General features: G+C 52.1%; 1 protein-coding gene across 3 annotated transcripts in view; it reads left to right on the top strand.

Moving 5' to 3' along the window:
- Positions 1-22,080, top strand: part of PACSIN2 (protein kinase C and casein kinase substrate in neurons 2) — a 140,069-nt gene that overhangs the window by 110,622 nt on the left and 7,367 nt on the right. For all 3 annotated transcript variants that reach the window (XM_082666510.1, XM_082666508.1, XM_082666509.1), the window contains 6 exons: positions 6,441-6,597; positions 8,615-8,850; positions 11,015-11,170; positions 15,045-15,220; positions 17,272-17,392; positions 20,648-20,769. In XM_082666510.1, the coding sequence (XP_082522636.1) occupies positions 6,441-6,597; positions 8,615-8,850; positions 11,015-11,170; positions 15,045-15,220; positions 17,272-17,392; positions 20,648-20,769 (968 nt within the window). The remainder of the gene's footprint in view (positions 1-6,440; positions 6,598-8,614; positions 8,851-11,014; positions 11,171-15,044; positions 15,221-17,271; positions 17,393-20,647; positions 20,770-22,080) is intronic.

Genomic DNA, 22,080 nt, shown 5'->3' with positions numbered 1-22,080 from the left:
CAATTTAGACAGATTAGTAGACAGTATTTGAATCTGTTAGCTTTGTCCATGATATTGGTTTCTGAAGAGAAATCCATAATTTTTGAAGTAATAAAATTTATTTGGACACGCACACACGTGCGCGCGCACACACACACACACACACACGGATGTGTGTGTGCGTAACCTTATGGCTTTTACTTTTGAAATTTTGTTTAAGGAATCCTGCCCTGCCCTAAGTCACAAAGATATTTGCCGACATTTTCTTCGAGTCGCTTTATGGTTTTACCTTTCACATTTTTATTGAGTGCCTGACGAGACGCAGTGAGTGGAAGGCAGTTGAGCAAGAGCGGTGAAGAAAGACAAAGGTGCTGCGGCACCATCGGAAGGCGTGTGGGGGTGGTGTCCTGTGTGCTGCGGGCTCTGGCCTGCCCAGGCCCAGGACGGTGGGCAGTGAGGCCGTCTGGGGGTGGCATGGGCAGAGGGGCTGGCTGGGGGAGGGCAGGGTGGTCCGGGCCGCAGGCCTAGGAGCACCATCTGTGTTGTGCATCAAGTCAGCAGTGAGACAGCCAGAAGCTCACTGGGGTTCCTGGGGACATCCAAAGTCCACAGGGATTCTTTGTGATGTTGAGATGAGCCACTGGAGGGAAGAGGTTCATGCCTCAGGGCCAAGGCAGCACAGGGCGGGAGAGCGTGAGCTCTGGGTGTTCCTGCCTGGTTCGCTTCTCACTTGGGCCACTGGTTACCCTGGGACTTTGGTTGTAATCACGCAATTTGTCTGCGAGATGGGCTCGATGGTCACCGACCAAAGAGAAGGGTAAAAGGAATAACATGGAAGATGTACGTGAGATGACCCTATAGGTCCTCTGACCTGAGCCCGCAGTTCACACAGGTAATGGTAACTGAGCTGGCACTGGGGCCAACAGGTGGGAGGAGCTGCACGTCCGCATTCACACTCCCTCTCATCCACCTGGGATCCCGGGGGTCCCACTGACCTGCGGAGACCCTCCAGCTTTCCTGTTGCCTTTGGCCACTGTGTTCCACAGAATGGAGTTGGCCAAGGTAAGTAGGCTGTAAAGTCGGAGAAGGAAACATTCTCCAGTGTCCTTGTGAAAGGCAGTTCCAGACTGTTTACACCCAGAGGATAAATGAGGAACTGGTGCGACCTGTTTGAACAGTCCTTCCCAGCACCCCTGTAATTATAAACCCGCTGGTTTTTAGGCAGAGCCCACTGTCTCTGCTCTGATTCCTGATTACGCAGTTTCTGCCAGGGGATGTCTGCAACTCCAGCCCCAGACTCGTCTTAGCTGACTGAAACCAAGACTTGTGTGACGCTGGATTCTCAGGGCCTGGGGCAGAGGAAAGCCAGAGGAATGATGAGAGCCAGACTCACAGGCAGCCGGGAGGACGGCAGGCAGCAAGGGGCCTCTGGGCCCAGGTGAAGGGCACTGAGGGTAGAAGGGGGTAGGGCGACCCAGATTCCCGGGAGGACGGCAGGACCGGTCGGGCTCCTGGTGAGCCTAAGGCAGGCCTTTTGGTGATTGGGTGGAGGGAGGCGGGAGACTGGTTTCTGGAGGACTCTGGAAAGGAGGAGGACTCCGCTCTCTCCGCCTGATAGGTCCAGCCTGCAGGAACCCCCCCCTCCCCCCGCAACCCTGAGGTGCCTGGAAGTTGGGATTCTGCTACCTCTGTGCCGCCCCCATGTGCCACCTGGAGGACAGCGCACTTCCTTTTTCCTGCTTTCCTGCTCTCCTCCCCACTGCTGTGCCCCAGAGTCAGCAGGCTACTCATACCTCCCCTCCAGGGGCTTCACCTTCCTGAACCCCACCGTTCCCTGAGCACAGCACCCTTTCGGATGAAGGCCTGACCCTCAAGATTTTTCACCGTCTGACTGACCCCACCTCGCACACCACTTGCTGTACCCAGTGCCCAGCTCAGTCTCTAGTCACCCCCTGCATTCTGTGGTCCACGTCCTTTTCCTGGTGGACTTCTCCCGGAGCCAGGTCTCCATGCTGTCACACCTTCTTCATTTTGCCATCATTGTCTCTGCCAGGAATCATTTCCCTCACCTCACCTTTAATCCGTCCACTTGTCCTTGAAAATTCAGTCTGGTTGTTGCCTCTAGTATACCTGCCCCACCCCTCACCCTTCCTTCGGCCAGGTGGGTTCCTGAGGGGAGAGTAGGGGTATCCCCCCCTTGCACCCAGGCACTTGCATGTTGAACATCTGTCTTTAGCACCTTGGTATCTGAGGGGGTGAGTCTGAATCTAGAGGAAGTTAGGAACATAGATGGCTTCAGACCTAGTTTCTAAAATGGGCATTTTATGAACAAATCAATTGATAATCAGGATTGGAAGAGAGCTTGTTTATTTTCAATTCCTACCTAAAGTTATCTGTCATTTGGCCATTTCAAAACAAGCTAGTATTTTGAGAAGCAAGAGAGAAGCTTTTTAATTACAAAACTGATAGAGCAGAAATAGTTAACCATGTATGTCCTGACTTTAATGTATTATCAGTTTATCATATATTTGAAATTAATTTTTCTTGCATTTCACAAAACAGTCATTATACCTCAATTTTAAAAAAGAGAACACACTCTACCAAAGAAGACACATGGATGGCAAATAGGAACAAGAAAAGATGCCCAGTATCATTAGACACTAAGAAAATGCAATTAAAATCACAATGAGATGTTGCTACATACTAAATGGCTAAAATAATTTTTTTTAAAAACCTGATAATACCAAGTGCTAGTGAGAATGCAGAGCAATTAAAACTCTCATACACTGCTGATGGGAATACAAAGTGGTCCAGCCACTTTGTCTTATAAAGTTAGACATACACTTACCATATAGCAATTCCACTTCTAGGTATTTACCCAAGAGAAATGAAGACATATGTCCACACAAAGACCTATAGGAATTGTTGATATCTTCTTTATTTATAATTGCCCCAAACCAAAAACAATCCAAATGTCCTTAAACAGGATGAAAGGGTAAACAAATTGTGGTGTGTCCAACTTAGCAATAAAATGGAGTGAACTACTGGTACAGGCAACAACGTGGATCGGTCTCGAAAGCACTGTGGTAAGTGACGGAGCCTGTCACAAAAGCCAGGCTGCATACAGTGTGATTCTACTTATCCTGGACATCGTGAAAACGGGACAAAAATCAGATTAGTGTTGCCAGGGGCTGTGTGGGAGAAGATTGACTGCAAGAGGGTGCAAGGGAACTCTGTGGCGAGGTAGAAGTATTCTGTCCCTTGATATGGTGATGGTTATACACAGTATACATTCATCTGAACTCATCTAAGTTTATACCTGTAAAGGGTGATTTTTATTTTATGTTGACTGTGTCTTATTTTAGAAACACACAGTGGCGCTGCTGTTAGGATGACCGTCAGCGCCCTGCTCATCGAGTGGGAAATCCACAGTGCTCTGCTGCTGTGTGGTTTATGGAGATGGAAACAGTGAAACCTGATGAGTGTCCCCACGTGTGGGCTGAAGTGATGGTCTGTCACAAGCCCATATGTAGCCTTTCACTGAGCAAAGGACAGCAAGGCCGATGTTGCTGGAGCATCTCAGTGCCTGTTGTCACGAGCACTCCCCTTTCCCCTTGGCCCCGGCATTTAAACCTAAAACACGTGCTTCCAGGAACAACCTTCGTATTCCTTGCTGCTTTTCAGATTTCAAGAGTTGTCATTTAAATATGAACAGTATCGAGGGAGGGAGATGAAAGAGGGAAGAGATATGGGAACATATCTATATGTATAACTGATTCACTTTGTTATAAAGCAGAAACTAACACACCATTGTAAAGCAATTATACTCCAATAAAGATGTAAATAAATAAATAAATAAGAACAGTATCTGTTTGTCGTGAGGTGGATGGACCTAGAGTCCGTCATACAGAGTGAAGTAAGCCAGAAAGAGAAAAATAAATACTGTATGCTAACACATATATATATGGAATCTAAAAAAAAAAGTGGTTCTGAAGAACCTAGAGGCAGGGCAGGAATAAAGATGCAGACATAGAGAATGGACTTGAGGACACGGGGAGGGGGAAGGGTAAGCTGGGACAAAGTGAGAGAGGGGCATGGACATATATACACTACCAAATGTAAAATAGATAGCTAGTAGGAAGCAGCCGCATAGCACAGGGAGATCAGGTCGGTGCTTTGTGACCACCTAGAGGGGTGGGATAGGGAGGGTGGGGGACGCAAGAGGGAGGAGATATGGGCATATATGTGTATGTATAGCTGATTCACTTTGTGAATTAGCAGAAACTAACACACCATTGTAAAGCAATTATACTCCAATAAAGATGTTAAATAAATAAATGAAGCAAATAAATAAATAAGAACAGTATCTATGGTCCGTGTTGATGGGCTGTACCAATGTGTACCTTGTTAAGAAATACCCTTTTCTTTTCCCTAAATCTTTTTACAAGGGTTTTGAAAATCAGGCAGGCAGGTTTCTGAAGAGCCAACATATTTTAATATTGATTGCCAGTATGAATATTATTGGTAACAGTGGGATGAAAACCAGATCTACATCGTGGTTTCCTGTCTGCTGTCAAGTCTGTATTGAGCTGTGATTATCTTAGCTCTTCTTGCCACCAGCTCAGCAATACTGAGTTGTGTTTTGTTGGTTATTTTTTTCATCCTGCTGTAAATTTGAAAATGACAGTAAGGCCCTATTTTAAGGGAAGTGAACATGTGATGTCACTTCTAATTGGTTGTGAAATGCTTGCTTTCTCCTTCCTAAAAAGGGGCTGCTGAAGGATGGAGTTGAAAACTCAGGTTCACCTTCTGTGTTTTGGTGAGCTGCTGACCTGCTCTCCTTGCTGGGGGTAGCAGCCAGGCCACGCCTGGGAGGGAGGGGTCTGTGGAGGAAACGATGACTGATCGTGGGGCCTGAGAGCTGTTTGTGCACTTCAGCAAGACTGCTGGAAATCATACCAGACCTCTGGAGAAGCCCACCCAGACTACCTGCCTTCCAGGGATCCTCGCTGTTCCCATGGGAGTGGGGTCATCTCAGCCTGTCCAGAGCTCTGGCCTCAGGGACAGCCCTTCCTGGAGGGACCACAGTCCGCTTTTCTCCCGATGCCCATCTCCATGTGTTCTGTCTCTTTGCAAGGTCTTCCTGCCACTCCACTGTAGCCTCTTCTTCACCTGGCTAACTCAGCACAAGATGGGAGGGACTCAGGCAGTTTGAACTGTTCATAAGTCAGGGTTAAACAGGCTACGTGGCAGAGAGAGGACTGTACCCTTTTCTGTAGAAGTGGGAACTAGTCCTCCATGTTCTCCAGGAGCTTCCAGATTGACTCTAAATGGAGATGAAATATGAGAGTGATTAGCCAGGCAGAGACATTTAGAAACGGAAAAACTGACAAAAAGGTGACTACAGTTTTTGAAGACAGTTGGGAGGAAAGGGTTGAAAATACAGTCGATCATTTTTCTGTCATATTTCCTCCAAGTGCTCCAGTGTCAGCTACATGGTATCCTTTCTAATCAGCAGGTCAATGAATGGAACATATGGAACACTTGGATTTTTCACTCCAAATTAGCCGCTAATATTTTCTCAATTACTCTTTTCAATTACTCTTTTATTATTTATAATTTAGATAAGCTAACTCTCCTCTCATATGTGAGATAAAGTAATTAAGCCTCACCTTGGCTCTCGTCAAAGCAGATAAGAGTGTGAGCTTTGCCATCGAGACTCCTACCTGGAACCATTTGAAAACCTGCTTTCAGCTGCAGCCCAGCCTCTAGGACTGCGACTATGGGATCTTAGAAAACAATGTAACTTCCCTGAGCCTTGGTTTCCTCATCTTAAGATGGGGACAGTTATTCCTACTCATTAGGGCAGTGGCAATTTTTGGGGTGTAAAACACCTACTGTGGTGCCTGGCATGTGCTCAGAAAGTGGGAAATAGTGTTTGTTGCTCTAATTGGGAAGTAATAATAAGGTAGCATGTGGTGACATCTCAGCAGTAGGCACCTGAAACCTGCTTATTCCAGTAATGCTCAAAAGGCCTTTAGCCAAGAGTCTATAATGTTAATTATAAAATCATTTTAATCTGAGTTACTAAAAAATTATTTTTCTGTTTTTGTTGTTTTTCATCTTTCTAGTTAGACATTACCCACTCTGGGAAGCTGCGTGAGATGCCCTCTGGGTGCCCTCAGCCCCTCGCTTCCCTACATCAGAGCCCTTCCCACTCTGACCTGTCTCCCTCCCTGAACCACGGGTCAGAGCATGGACGCCGGCCGCATGGACATTGAGAAGCTCCGAATCACTGTTTTGCCTGTTTCTGCTAGTGATAAAAACGGGGAGCTGGTCATGTAGCAATGCAGGGTGCCTTTGAAACAGGAGTGGGGCATGAGCACCCAAGAGCCGGGCTGGCGTGGAAGCCGTTTCTGCAGCCGCGGCCCCAGGCCTCACAGCGGGACTCTGTTTCCTAGGTCGGGAACTACAAGCGGACCGTGAAGCGGATCGAGGATGGCCACCGCCTGTGCAGCGACCTCATGAACTGCCTGCACGAGCGGGCACGCATCGAGAAGGCGTATGCGCAGCAGCTCACCGAGTGGGCCCGGCGCTGGAGGCAGCTTGTGGACAAGGGTAGGGGGGCCACCGCACGGGGCGTCTCAGCCCCAGGCGCCCAGGGCGTCTCAGCTCCAGGCGCCCAGGGCAAATTGTCAACCCTTTCTGAGCCAGTTTCCTCTCTTGGAAGATAGGGGCAGGAGTTTGTCTCACAGTTTCGGGGGGCTGTGATTCGTCACCAGCAGCATAGCCTGCATGAGCTTTCCTCCCCTTTCCTGGGGACACAGGACTCCTGTCCTCGAACAGCATCCAAGACTCCCGTGGCAGCTTGTTGTCCAGAGGACGTGCTGCGCTTGCCGAGTTAACAAGGAGCAGCTCCTTCAGGGCCCAGCCTTGAGTAGGCTCCTATCCAGTCAAAGGCCTTGCTGCTCAGCACCGTGGTTTCTGACACTCAGGCTGTTTATTTGTAAGCTTGGCCAAGTAGTAAGTCAGATAAGACTAGATGGTGACATCTGGCAGGCTTTCTAATACTGAATTTTAACAGGAATAACTACAGGTGTCGTATGATGCAGGCTTTGCCTCCCCTCCCTCCCTAGCAAAAACTCAGAAGATTCTAGAGCTTGGTGACAAGGCTGCTGTGGATATGGATTGTGCTCAGAATGCACTTCCCAGCAGTAGAGGGGGAGCTCGATTGATTACAGGATTTCCTGGGACAGAAGTGGATTAGCGGGGGTTTCTCAGGGTATGTTTTGGGGCAGACTCTTCCACCATGACTAACTGTCCTCAGGGGAGCCGACCACGGGAAACCAGGCTAGGGCGAGGGACCCCCAGGTGACTTCAGTTGGGTCTAGACCAGCTGCCTGTGTTTCACCTGTTGCTGAAACGGGTTTTCTGTGGAGCTTAGCACAGTGCCATGGTACAGAGTGGGTGCCAGGGAGTGGGGTAGCCATGCTTGGGTGAGGAGTGACTGGGAATGAGCCAGCTCCTTCAGGAAGCAGTAGCTGTTGTTATTTTATTTCCACCTGCCTGAATCCCCTCTTTCAGGATCCGGCTGTCAGCGCCGTCCATTCTGTTGATTCAGAACCTGAGGTTCATAAAGCACTCTTGCCCGCTCACTTTGTGGATCCTGCCACAAGACCTAGGCAGGACAGGGAGCTGCTCGTTTTGTAGACATGAGGGATTAGAGGTTCAGAGGGGCTAATGTTCTATGTTTATTCGTACACGCACACGCACGCACACACACACTCACCCACCCGCACACACTCACCCACACACCACACGTCTCTGTGTCATTACCCAGCTCCAACAGTCATTGACCCCCCGGGAGCGCCTTGAGGGCAGGTGCTGGGTCTTCCCATTTCCGTCCTCAGCTTCTGTCATAGCCCATCTCTCCCTCCATCACCTCACTCAACAAAATGACGGGCCACATTAGGAGTTTTCTTCCTGAGAACAGTGAGTGGGGTGACCCAGGCACCCCCACAGTGCTATCTAGAGAATTCTGTCTGGGCCAGAGTACATTCCTGTCTCCTCCTCTCCTCCCCCAGGACAGGGCTTCCATTCTGCTGAGGAGACAGTCCTTCATTCAACAAGCAGTTCCCAGGGTCCTGCTCTGCATGGAATGAATGGGCCTTGGGAGAACGTGTGGTCCAGTGGAGGGGGAGCCAGGGGCCAGCAGGAGCCAGTGCGGGTGGGCTCCGAGTGGCCTGGCAGAGAGGTCAGCTCATTCCAGAAGGCCCTCCTTCTCTAGCCAACCTTAAGCAAATCAAAACTTCCAAGATGAGGAAACTTGAGTTTTTCAAGAGCTCAGTGACTTTACAGAAAGGAAATGTGTGTAATCCCCCAGTTTCCCTAACAAAATAACAGATCCAGCTTCAGTTCCTTATTCTTTTCTTCATCCCAGGAACTGAAAAAGGAACAACACTGAGAGAAAAATATCTGAAACAACCAAAAGGAAACCTCTCAGCCGGGCAGCCAGCCTGCCGGCCTAAAACCCCATCCCAACAGCTGAGGGAGGTTAACAGAGGAAATCCCCTCCCCCAGGGCCTGTCTGGGCCCCACAGTGCCGAGTAACCCACCAGCTTCTCTCCTGTGCCAGGGCCTCAGTACGGGACGGTGGAGAAGGCCTGGGTGGCCGTCATGTCCGAGGCAGAGAAGGTGAGCGAGCTGCACCTGGAGGTGAAGGCCTCGCTGATGAATGAGGACTTCGAGAAGATCAAGAACTGGCAGAAGGAGGCCTTTCACAAGCAAATGATGGGAGGTTTTAAGGAGACCAAAGAAGCCGAAGATGGCTTTCGGAAGGCACAGAAGCCCTGGGCCAAGAAGCTGAAAGAGGTGCATCTCTCCTGCAGGCCCCTGCCTGGCCCCCACAGCCTGCTTCTCGCTGGCCAGGCCTCCCACCTGCAGCGCCCCCTCCTGCACTCCCAGGGGTTCCTGCCTCAGCTTTAGGCACAGAATGCTGCAGCTGGTAGCCAAAGGCCCGCGCTCAGGCCCGAAGCCTGTGGTGCCTAACGTTTACCCATGTTCAAGACTCTGAGTGCTTTATGTGCCTCCTTTACATAATCCGTATCAACCCATTTCCCAGTCTTGGAAACAGGATGAGAACCACACACAGGGCGTAGAGCTCAAAACCCAAACTCTCTGTCTCCTTTTTTTTTCCCCCAATAACTCCATGTCATGAACCTTCTGGTCTATCAAGAATATTAAATCGATGCAAACTATTACATTTAGAATGGATAAACACCAAGGTCCTACTGTATAGCAGAGGGAACTATATCCAATCTCCTGGGGTAAACCATAATGGAAAAGAATATTAAAAAAATAACGTGTATCTGTGTAAAACTGAGTCACTTTGCTGTACAACAGAGATTGGAACAACATTGTAAATCAACTATACTTCAAAAAACAAAAGTTAAAGAAAAATTAAATCCACAGTTGCCAAAGGTTATCTGAGGTTAAACTATTGTAGAACAGTGCTTCTTAAATTTAAGCAAGCTTGCTAAAACCCAGATTCCCAGGCCCCACCTCCAGATATAATGATTCAGTAGGTCCGAAGTGGGGCCTATGGGACTTTCCTGGTGGTCTAGTGGTTAGGACTCCGTGCTTACATTGATGAGGACCTGGGTTCGATCCCTGGTCGGGGAACTAAGATCCCGCATGCCACGTGGCACCATCAAAAAAAAAAAGTGGGGCCTATTAATGCTCAGTTCTAATGATCTCCCAAGTGATGCCACGCCCACTGGTCTAAGGACTACATTTTGAATAGCACAGTTTCAGAAGACCTGTTGGTAGCACTCAGGAGCTAGTAAGTAATATCCTAGATGGAAAACCCTAGCTCTTAACCACTAACAGTGCCTCCCACAGCCCTGGGAAATTGTCTATTACAGAGACTTAAAAGTCCATTTGGACTAGTAAAAAGGATAATTTTAAATTGTTCTTTCTCTTGTATGGGTTTTTCTCTCAAATTTGCAATGATACTGATATTCATTTTTGTAAAAGTAGCAAATGGAAACCATTGAGTCTCACCCAGCCTTGGCTTGCTGGAGGCTGTCATACCTACCCCCCAGCCTTCAGCACGCGAGGACCTGCAGCCTGGTCTGCCCAGGCTCAGGGTGGACATGCCACTTCCCTCCAACCCTACTCCTGCCACTGGCTTTTCTCAGGAGCTGCACTGCCTTCCTCCTTCTCAGAATCACCCGGAACAGACCTCCGTCTTCAGGTTGTAGCAACGGACTTCCCTTCTCTGCTCTGTGCCTTGGCTTTTGTCACGTCTCCTTTCTCTTCCTTCTTGTCTCTGGTCCCATTTGTAATGACACTATCTCCCTCATGAGGCAGTGGTTACAAACTCATCTTTCTTCTCTAGAATGAAATCTGTGACTTTGGCTCAAGTAAGAAGTGTCTATTAAATTACATATATACACACACATCCATATCTCTATATATACGTGTGTGCGTGTGGAGTGTGCCCATAACCCTGCCTCCCAGCATTACACTCCTCTTGCGTTGGGTTTCCAGCTGCCTGCTGGCTCTTGCCTCAGATCCACACCTCCATCACATTCTTGCTCCATGTCATGTGCGTGGTTTTCTCTAACCGTTCCATGTACCACTCTGCCAGCCCAGACCCACCCAGTGCACCTGCCTCTCCTCCCTGCTTTATTCTCCTCCTTGGCACTTGCCACCTTCTAATTTACTCTGTACTTGAACTGTTTCTTGGGGTTGCCTCTCCCAGCTAGACGGTAAGCTCCATGAGAGCCCAGGCTCTTTGACTGGCACTGTACCCCTATTGCCTACATGTTTCCTGACAGCAAAGCAGGCGCTCCATCAATAGTTGCTGAATGAACTCCTCTGTTTTACTTGTTGTAATTAATACTGAATATACAGCTTTGTACCTGCTCTTTCCTCTCCTCTTGAGAGCACAAGCACTTCCCACAGTCTGTGTAACCTCTAGCGAGGATTTTGAACTTTAAACGTGGTGTTCAGGAACTCATTCTCCCTGTAGGTGGAAGCAGCAAAGAAAGCCTACCACGCGGCGTGCAAAGAGGAGAAGCTGGCAGTATCACGAGAGACCAACAGCAAAGCGGACCCGTCCCTCAACCCTGAACAGCTTAAGAAATTGCAAGACAAAGTAGAAAAATGCAAGCAAGATGTTCTTAAGGTAAATTGTGCACTTTTCTTTACATATTGAGAGCACACGCCTCACCCGTTCACACATCTGGCATGCAGTGTACCTTTGTCGCTGCTTGGTCGGATGCTCGGACAGACGGCTGCCTCAATGAAACACATTCCTGCCCTCGAGGTCACGCCTTACCTTACCAGAGCCATTAGTGCCCACCTCAGGACCAGGGCAGACCCGAGTTCTGGGCAGGCAGGGGCAACGGGTGACTCCTGTGCGTGGGGGACAGGGCAGTGGGGCAGTGGGAGGGAAGAGCTTGTGCAGGACACGAGTTGTGGATGTCAGCAGCGGGGAGCTGATGGGTGCACTGGTTCAGAGGGTTATGAGGACCAGACGGCCTTGTAACGCAGGAAAAGTAAGGCGCTTGGGATGTTGCGGCAGGGAGCCACCGGGAGAAGGTTCGAGAGCCTGGGAGGGGAGGGTTGACGTGAGCAAGGCTCTGGGCCTGTGTCCTCGGCTCCCAGCTTGGCCCCCAGCCCCACCCTCCTCCTTTGCTCTGTTCTAAGGGCTGGGCGGCCGGAGACTGCCCCTGTCAAGGGCCTGCCCTGCTGCAGTGTTCACGGAAGAGAGTCCCAGCCTGGATTTGGAGAAAGAGGTGATGTTAGAGGGGAGGTGTGCTTCAGGAATAGGTCGTGACCCCGAAAGGGGAAACAGGAGTCCCAAGCTGATGTGTTACTACCTGCCCACCTTTTCAGGCCTCAGATGAGCATCACTGAGCCCCAGGGAATTAGGTGGTGTCATCTCTGTTTTGTGACGTAGGAAACGGAGGAACCTCGGAGAGGTTCAGTCAGGTGCCACCCAGTGATGTGAGCGTGGGAGAGCCCGTGCCCTCTCCAGTGCTCTGTCCTCGCATGGCAAGGAGGGTGGGAGACGGGGGTTCATTGCTCAGAGCGAGTGTCAGAATCCCTCGGGGAGAATCCCTCCACGCCTGTCTCTAAGACTGGGCCTGAGCCAGGAATCTGGGGTTGTGGAGCAGCCTGGGGGCCTCCTCCGTGGGATCAGGTGAGGAACCTGGGACCGCCTGCTGAGTGTGGGGGGCACCTGGACTCAAGGAACACAGGCTGGGGGGACTCTAGGGGCTGCCTTCATCAGGTACACAAGGAATTGGGTGCCCAGGAAAGTGCCTAGAGGAGAGATGAGGCATCTCCATACCCAGATGTGTGTGTGTGAAAGAGAGAGTGATGCATGCCTTTCATGTTTTACAGCCACCCAGAACAGACTCCACCAAACTGATACACTGGCAGAACAAACCCAGGGCCTGAGGTCAGACGTAAGGCACGTGTCAGGATGACCAGGGCACTTTGTAGAGGGTTCCCTCCCTGCCTCTGTGGTCTGGCCAGTGACCTCGGGGCACGATGGTCCGCGTAGGCTGAGAGCTGGCCTGGAGAGGAGGGCAACTCACTCCCGCTGCCCTTCTTAGCAGTTTCTAAAAACCAGCACTAACTGGCTGCACACGTCCTTCTGTGTTTCTTATTGGCCAGGCAGTGACTGCATCTTGCAGCATCCATCAGAAAGGAACCTCTCACGTTCTGTGCTAAGTGTCACAGTCCACGTGAGGGTGAGGGTTGCCTCTCATTTCACTCCGTGAATATTTATTGGGAACTTTCTCTGTGCTAGCAGTTCCCCGAATGACGATAACCAATGACCGTGCTCTCTACCTGGCCTGTGCTGGGACGGGGCTGCTCGTGAGCACAGGCCGGGTGAAGCCCACCCCCACCCCGCCACCAGGGGTCCAGGGAGGTTACCGAATGGTGGAGGATCCCAAGAAGGGGTTGCTCTGTGTCACTCTGATGGCACCACTGGTGTTTGAACCCACAGCTGCTTGCCTCTGGCCTCTGAGCTCAAGCTGCTGCGAGGCGCCTCGCACGTATAGGCGTGGGCAGTGGATGATGATGCATGACCAGAGCAGCTGTGGAGCCGTGCTCCTGCTGGGGAGGCCCAGACTCTGGCAGGGATGACCTCTTTCTGGGGTCATAGAGGACCCAAGCCCAGCCAAGGCAGGAGGCTTAGAAGAGAACAAGGAACCAAAGATAGCAGGCGAGGGGTGAGGGGCAGAGGTGGGGACTCCGGGGGTGGGCAGGCCTGCTCTCTGGAGGTTGGGGAAGGCTTCAAGAAGAGGGTCTCTTTGGAGCATAAAGGGGAGTCTTCCAGGGCATGAGTCAGAGAAAGTCGTCTGGGAGAGGAGCAGGGGAGGTGGCGAGTAGACTTGGATCCCAAATGGGGGCAGAGAAGCTGCTCTAGAGGTGGCAGGGGCCGGGCCCTGAGGCCAGGACTTGATCTTAAAAGCACGGGGTCCTGCAAAAGCTCAGGGGGGGTTCATTCCTTCCTCAGAAGGCCCCACGCTGTCGTCAGGAACAGAAAAGCAAAGTTCCTAGGTGGCCAGCCCATCCATCCGTGATCAACCCCCATTTTTCAGGGTCTTGATAGTGGAAAAGGCTTGTGATAAATGAGCGGCCCCAGCCCTGCCATCCCTAACTTTACCTTAGGAGGCTACCATCACTTTGATGGTCCCACCAACTATCAAAACCATGTCGGGGTGGGGGGACTTCCCTGGTGGTCCAGTGGCTAAGAGTCTGCGCTCCCAATACAGGGGGCCCGGGTTTAATCCGTGGTCAGCGAACTAGATCCCACAGGCCACAACTAAAAAGATCCCACATACCACAATTAAAAAAAGATCCCGCATGCCGCAACTAAGATCCCATGGGCCACAATTAAGACCCGGTGCGGCCAAATAAATAAATAAATATTTTTTAAAAAAAACAAAAAAAACCATGTGGGGCGCAGGGAAGACTGCATGGGTTTACTGACCCCGGGCACATCCCTGCGAGGTAAACGTGCTAACTTTAGCCATGGCTCTTAGGCTAAAGACATGACACGCTGTCCCTAGACACCCTTGAGAATAGGTCATACCTATATTCATATTTTCTTCCTGGTAAAACCCCTTCTTGAGGACAGTCTGGGGAGGAACAGCTGTGTTGGGGATGTCTTGGGCTGGAGGAAAGGGGACTAGGACTCTTTTGAATGCCTTGGTGCCGCTTGGTGTCCTTGTCTGTCACCTCATTTGAGTATCAGGATACTGTGACGTAGAAGTACTTCGTTTTCTGAGAAGGAAAGCGAGGTTCCCAGAAAACGAGCGGCACAGGCTTTGGCCACGGGTTTGTCTGGCGCTCGGAGCCCTGTGATCTTGCCTCTAAGGTAACTGTCGAGCCACTGCTGCTGTGGGCAAGATCTGAGGCTCAGCCCTTCCCCGTGGGAGAGAGGACACGGGCGAGTGACGTGGAGCTCGAGGCCACGCACACTGGGCTCCAAGTGACCGCCTCTTCCCCAGTGGCTACCTGTTTGGGTCTTACTCCAGCTGAGAGCCCTGGCAGATGCCAGGAGTGTGATTTGCATTTCAGAAGTGGAGGGGCTGGGACTTGAACTTGGAACTCTGTCAGACTCTGGAGCTTGTTCTCTTTGGGTTTTGGAATCTGGGGCGGCTGGGGGACGGAGCAGCTTTCCCCAAGGGCGACATTGGTGGTGGGGAGAGCATCCAAGATGAGCCTGGGGGGCCTGGCGTGTGGAGTGCAGAGGGCTGTTTCACAGCCAGATTGGGTGGGTGCCCCTCAGGAGCAGAGGTGGGGCGTGAGTCCTCTGGGCAGGAGCTTGCGGGGCAAAGGAAATAGATCGGGTGCTTCTTGGATGTGGGGTCGCCTGAGGAGTAGTCTAGATGCTGATGGATTCAGAAGTGGTGGAGGGGGACAAGGGCCGGGTGATGGACAGGGAGGTGCAGAGCTGGGCTCGCTCGCTCTCGGTCAGAGGCAAGTGGGCTGAGTGGAAGTTAGTCTTCAACTCGTGTGCCTGGACTTTCTCGTAGACCAAAGAGAAGTACGAGAAATCCCTGAAGGAGCTGGGCCAGGGCACACCGCAGTACATGGAGGGCATGGAGCAGGTGTTTGAGCAGTGCCAGCAGTTTGAGGAGAAGCGCCTGCGCTTCTTCCGGGAAGTTCTGCTGGAGGTTCAGAAGCACCTAGACCTGTCGAACGTGGCCAGGTAAGCGTCCCTTGGCTGAAAAGCACATCCCAGGGAAGTCAGTGGAAAGTTGCTTTGGAATAAAGATCGGTTGCTGCTCTCCAGCCTTGGGGTGGCAGTGCTTGTCAGAAGGTCTTAAGTTCCCCTGTCCAGGGAGGGCCCTTTGGCCAAGCCTGCCTGTGGCCATGCAGTGTCCTGCTGCCTGGGACAACTGCTCCCTGGCCTGAGTCGGATGGCCGCCTGCCACTCTCTGCCAGCTCTGGGTGCAGTCCTCTGCATCTGGGCAGGAAGGGAGGGCCGCGGCTTGGACCCACCACAGTTGCACGTTTGAAATCAACCCGGGAGCAAGTCGAGCAGTTCCGGGGCTGGCACACCCTGCCCCCGGGATGGCCTTTCTTTGAGGACCTTTACGAGGTCTTTTCAATCCAGAGCAGCTGACTGCCAGCTTGTTCCTTGACTTCCAGTGGTTCTGGGCCTCAGGCAGCACAGACCCTCAGAGACTCGGTTCTGAAAGGAGACGTGGAGGCTGTGATATTCCTTCCATACTTTCCTTGTCTTTGGTCCCATGACACCTTCGTCAGGGCAGAGGCCTGTGCTAACCCTGGACCTAGATTTCTGTCATCCACATAGCAGAGCCATTTAGAAATGATTCACAAGTTAAAGCTTGTCGTGAATAGGAAATTACATTCCTTTTGTCTCCTTCTAATAGGAAAAACATCAAAAGCAACAGTTATTCAGCTCCTCTGCCAACAACTAATGGATCCTTATGAGTGTCTGTGAAGGAGGGGCATTATTCCCCATCTTGCTGATGAGGGAGCAGGCTGGCGTGGTTAAGGGACTTGCCCAAGGCTGCACCGCTGGCTGGGGCAGGGCTGGGGCTGCCAGGCTCTTCTGCGGGTGGAGTAACTCCCATCGTGTGAGGGCTTGTCGTCGGTTGATGTGCCTTGCTTCCCTTAGTCCTCCAAGCCACCCTGGGGAGGAGATGGTGTAGTAGTGTTCTAGGGCTGCCATAATGAAATACCCAAACCTGGGCAGCCTACAACAACAGAAATTTCTTCTCTTGCGCTTCTGCAATCAAGGTGTCAGCGGGGCCTCACTCCCTCTGATGGCTCTGCTGTAGGGGAGGACTCTTCCTTGCCTCTTCCAGCTTTTGGTGTTTGGGGTCAATCCTTGGCCTTCCTTGACTTGTAGACAAGACACATCACTCCAGTCACATGGCCGTCTTCTGTGTCTTCACATTGTCTTCCCTCTGTCTCTGTACCCAAATTTCCCCCTTTTTATAAAAAGGTAGTTTTTTAATTTACAGATTACCTCTGTAAAGATCCTATTTCCCAATAAGGTCCCATTCCGTGGTACCGGGGCCTAGGACTCCAACATTATCTTTTTTGGAAGACACAGTTTACCCCATGACAGGTGGTATTATGCACACTCAGCGGAGGAAGACACTGAGGCCAGGCCCAGAGAGGGTAACTGACTTGCTAGCCATACAGCCTAGAAGTGAAAACACCAGGACCCGCAGTGGTCATACTCCTATCTGACATGGTCAGCTTCCTAGGGAGGCGAGCTGCTCTGAGCGGTCAAGCAGAAGCAGGAGTCCCCCCAGGTGGCTCGTGGGGTGTGCAGCCACCACAGCACTGGCCAATCTTCGTTTACTGTTTTTGCACAGCTGAGTGTAAACCTTCCTGCTTTTTTGAAGGGATGAGGGGGAGCTTTCTGACACTGAATTCTGGACCTGGTTAAATGGGACCACACAGATTGGTGGCCCATGTGGCCCAGATGCCAGCACCTTTTGTATTATCTGACACAGAGCAAAGCCAGGTTGTTGCCACCTGGTTTGATTTGTCAGAAGCTGAAGCTATGGCTTCCACGCCATGGTTGTTGTTTGTCCGATTCTGTGTGCATCACGGCCAGATGACCGTCCAGCTGAGCCAGGGCAAGGGTCTGATCTGCCCTGTGAAGTCGACTCTCGTGCGGCTGCAGACCATGGCGCCAGCTCTAGGCAGGCCCTGGGCGAGGCTGAGGGCTGGCCTTCCCGTCCTTCGAAAAGAGTCATGCTTCTGTCTCTGATTTAGCTACAAAAACATTTACCGAGACCTGGAGCAGAGCATCAAAGTTGCCGACGCGGTGGAGGACCTGAGGTGGTTCAGAGCCAACCACGGGCCAGGCATGTCCATGAACTGGCCACAGTTTGAGGTAAGAGGAGGCTCTACCTGTGACCTGTTGGCCTGGGAGGGGCCTAGGCTCACAGGGTCGAGTCATACACCGTTCTTTCTCCATCCAACTCAGAGCTGGCCTGTGCCCTGTTTATGTGGCAGCCTTTACACATGGCAACCCTAGAAACCAAGTGGATGTTTAATGTTCTGGGGGCTTCAGGATTACCAAAGGGCCTTCTGAATCCCTGGTGAAGATGCAATTATGTTCTTTGTAATTGAGAACTTCGATGGTCACTTGTTGACCATCTGGCATTCCCTTCGTGGTGAGTCCCAGGAGTTGCAGGAGTTACAGTTCCCTGCTCAACCCTGCGAGATGGCCAGGGAAGGAGTGGCCACAGTGCATTCCAGGCCTGGTGGGCCAAGAGCACCAGCTTAGCAGCCTCTGGTCCAGGACAAGAGGGGAGCATGGTCTCAGTGTGTAGCTGTTTTTACCCTTCACATGAGGGCTTTTCCTTATCTTCTTATATAAATTCAACCAACTTTGGTGTAGGATTAACTTTCTTCTTTTCCCATTTTCATGGGTCCAAGCTGTCCAGTATCTTTACATGCAAAATTCAAGGGCCTGGGGATCTCAAGGCTCTTCCAGCCCTAGAATTGGGTCCCCAGGCCCCACCTGGCCTCCTGTTGATAGCAGAGAAGGCAGTGGCCACAAGTCCCACCACCCTGTTCTCTGAGGGAAAGGATTCTCCCCACCTCGTGGCGAAGCAGGGGCTGGGAAGGGCCCCACAGTGCCATGGCTGCTGCCTCCCCTGGGGAGGATGCTGGAGGCAGCCCCCTCAGCCTTGGGCTCCAACCACCTGGCCCCACTGACTCGGTAGCGGCTGGAGTCCAGGCTGCACTCAGATCCTGCCTCAGCACTTACTAGCTGTGGGATGCTGAGCAAGTCATCTGCCCTTTTTGTGACTCAGTTTTCCCATGTGTAAAACAGGGATGACAACAGCCCCGATCTTCTTGGAGGCTGGAGGTTCAGTGACCTGGTCCATACTGGGTATTGCCCCTGGGCCCACCACACAGAAGCTTGTTTGGCCCCGTCCCAGCCTATAGTTTTTTCAGTCCGCATCCCTGTGCCTCTGTTTTCTGGAGTTTCTCAAGAAAGCTTCTCCAGATGACAGTGTGGGTCCCTGGAGCTGAGCATTCCCCCTGCACTGCCTTTAGGACACCGGCTCCCAACAGGGACCAAGAGCAGAGGCCCAGGGCCTTCCCAGGTGGAAGTGGACCTAGAGGAGACAGCACAGCCCGACTTCTCCTCCCCCTAGTGATGGCACACGGGCAAGAAGCGAGTTGGTGATGGGACTTGTGCACACACCTGGATTCTCCTCTGCGGGGAGTGTTTGCTGCTCTCAGGAGAGGCTCAGGAAACCCTCTGTGACATGTACCCCCTCCAACCCCCAGGTCCCTTAGGGTTGTTCGTCCCTACCCAGAGAACAGAATGGTCTGGAAAGGAAGACTTGACAGGCAGTCTTGCTGGGGTGGGTGTCCTGGCCAGAGCCCATGGTGGCCCTTCTCTCTGTGGGTCCCACGGGCCGGGAACCCATGCCTGCATGTGTTGCATGCTTGCAGCTCTTACAGGATCATGCTTCCTTTCTCTAATGAAATTATTTGTTTTTATTTTCCATGCCACAAGGATGAAGTAAGTTCCTATTTTATGGCTAACTTATTGAATTCCAAACCTCTTGCAGTGTGTGTTCAGCCCAGGTGTGTCTGTGTGTGGCATCTGCAGCCTGATTCTGACAGGTTAAAGAACCGTGGCCACAGTGTAGCCCAGGCTGTTTTGTTGTCCAAGTTAATAGCGGACCCTTCCCTTCAGAGTTGGCCTGGTGTTGATCACATCGGCCCTTGGAAGCCACCCCATTAGGAGGGATTTATATTTCAAAAGGTCCTATTTGCAGGGCAGAAATAGAGACACAGACGTAGAGAACAAACATATGGACACCAAGGGGGGAAAGTGGGGGGCGGGTGGTGGTGGTGGTGGTGGTGGTATGAATTGGGAGATTGGGATTGACATACATACACTAATATGTATAAAATAGATGACTAATAAGAACCTGCTGTGTAAAAAATAAATAAAATTCAAAAAACATTTTTTAAAAAGGTCACTATGGGGATTCTGAGTTCCAGTTGAGTTCTCAGTCAGCTTATTTCAGTTAAGAAAATAATTAACAAATAAATAGGTGACTTAAGTTTGGGGTTGAGGGCCTAGGTCTGCCACCAACTCTGCATGGGCAAGTCGCTTTTCTTTGTGGGCGTTGGTTTCCTCATCTGACAAATTGGCAGGTTAGACTTGAATGTTTCTAAGGTGGCTTCTAGCCTTGAAATTCCATAACTACACATGAGCAAAGCTCATGACTCAAAGCACAGCTCAAAGTCATCCCAAATATTAATTCAGATAAAGTTGTTGGATAATGGGTAGAAATGGGGCAGGGGAAGGGTTCATTAAATGTGCACACATGCTTTTCTCCCAGTGTTTTCAGTGCAGTTGATAAAAGCCTGTTCACGTGCTGGGAAAATAGTGAACCTCTGGGGAGGCAAACACTGCTTGGCTTTGTTAGCTAGCCCCCAGCACGCTGCTCAGATGGGGGAGGACGTTCTGGGCAGGGAAGGGCACTGCTCCTTGGAGACTTGAGTGGCTGGGTTGCCCCTGCAGTGATGCGGGAGCTCCCCTGGGCCCCTGATTTTGTTTGCACCCAGGGCCCATTTCCCACACTGCAGGCTTGCTCAGGCCCCCATGCCCAGCTCTCTTGCCCTGCTGACGGTTCAGGGCACGGATGAGAGAGTCTTCAGCACTGAATGCCAAGCCCCTCGGAGGGTGGGCTCTGTCTCCTTTGGAAGCGCGAGGAAACCTGGCGAGGCCTCTGGCTGCTGCTGCGGGCCTGAGGGGGTCCGGAAGCTGAGTGCCACAGGGACAGGGGTTGGATGGGGAGGCTCCCTGGGACTGGAATGCAGGATCCCCGAGTGTCGGCTCCAGTCTTCTTATCATCCATCCGTCCCTGCAGGCTGGGCCTGGTGCTGACCTCCAGGCCCCCTGAGGAGTCCACACTTTGCACAGTGAGGAGGGGTCAGTGGTAGGTGTCATGAGCCCGGGGTCTGCTGGGTAACAAGGGAGAGCAGAGGCAGCAAGGGTAGATGCCACTAACTGTGCGGGGCAGGCCACTGGCTCACTGGCCGGTGTTTTAGACTGATGTGGCCTCAAACAAATGAAATTCCTGATTTCTCTCCCTCGGCACCCGTTGCTCAGGAGTGGTCTGCAGACCTGAATCGAACTCTCAGCCGGAGAGAGAAGAAGAAGACTGCTGATGGTGTGACCCTGACGGGCATCAACCAGACCGGGGACCAGGCTCTGCAGAACAAGCCCAGCAGGTGGGCACTGGGGCGGCCTCAATCCCTGGAAAGGTCCCCTTGGTCCTCTGCATGGGCTGGGACGCCCCCACCTGGAACACCGGGAGACTCCCCGATGGGGCCTCGCAGGGAGCCCCAGGGCCATCTTTCCAGACACTCCCGGGCTGCCTGCCCTCTGCTGGGCAGTGGCCCAAGGTCATCTCTGGAGAGAATCATCAGTCCACCTGGTGCCAGAGCTGCAGAAAGATCCAGAGGGGGAGCCTTTGCCACAAATGTGCTTTGGGCCCCAAATGAGGGGAAGAACTTATGTTAGGTGCTGGTCATTATGTGTCCCCAGTGGTGCACACGGGCAGGTGGAGGTCACTGTCGGTGGGGTCCTTCAAGAGGGTTCAGGTGTCCTGGCCAGGTTTGTACTTACTTCCCGTGCCGTATGCAGGTGCCTGATTCGGGGGTGGGGCATTGTCAAGTGCCCCCTTTTTCAAATTACCTCTTTGCTGAGAGCACTGGTTATTTCTGACCTCATTGTTTGCTAAAACTGAGTTTGGATCAAAGAGGTGGCACTGAGGTCCTTTAGAACCTCCTGGAAAGTGTGTGCCAGGTGAGGCCACAGAGTTCCCAGCAGATAGTGTTGCTGTCCTCTGCAGAGCTGAGGCTGCCCTGCAGGCCCTGGGCCCAGAGGCCTCCACGGCATGCTGGGTGATAACACACCTCAGGCTCGTGGCTTCCTAGGAAGAGTCAGCGCAGGTTCCGCAGGCCTTTCTGTAGCCCTGGGCACTGAAGCCCCCGCCCAGTCTCCCTGGGCTGACATGGCCACTTGTCATTCAGCTGCTGTGCCACCATCTGGGCAGGTGGGCCTGATTAAGTGACTGCAGCAGTGAGCACCGTGCCAGGGGTCAGGCCAGCACCTGTGTGACTATGGGCGGGGTGGGGCGGCCTAGGCTGGCCAGGGCTGCTGCACAAATTCAGCTGCCCAGCACCAACCCCCTTTCAGGTCAGCTGGGGAAAGGTGCCGAAGAGGGAGGAGGGCCTGGTGGTCTTAGACATGTGGCCCGGATGTAGGCAGCAGGCAGGCATAGGCCCAGTGCCTCTTGCCTGGCCTGAAACCAGTGAGGCAGTTGCCGGCCACTTGGGGTCACTCTGGTGGCATTTGAAGCATTTCCTTGCCTACCCTCCCCCTCTCTGACTGAGCCATCCCCCCAGCACTTTGTGGGCCCGCTCCGTGCCGCCCTGGCTTGGGAGGTGGTGCTGGCATGGGGAGCCCTGCCCTGCAGCTCAGTGGTGCGGTTCTTCAGCTCAGAGTTCTACAGTGGGGTGCGTGGGCTCTCGGGGGCC

This window comes from Grampus griseus (assembly GCF_964374135.1).
Source record: "Grampus griseus genome assembly, chromosome: 11".
In the NCBI taxonomy this organism is placed as follows: Eukaryota; Metazoa; Chordata; class Mammalia; order Artiodactyla; family Delphinidae; genus Grampus; species Grampus griseus.
Note: the sequence above shows the minus strand (reverse complement) of the source record. Positions and strands in the feature narration are given on the sequence as shown.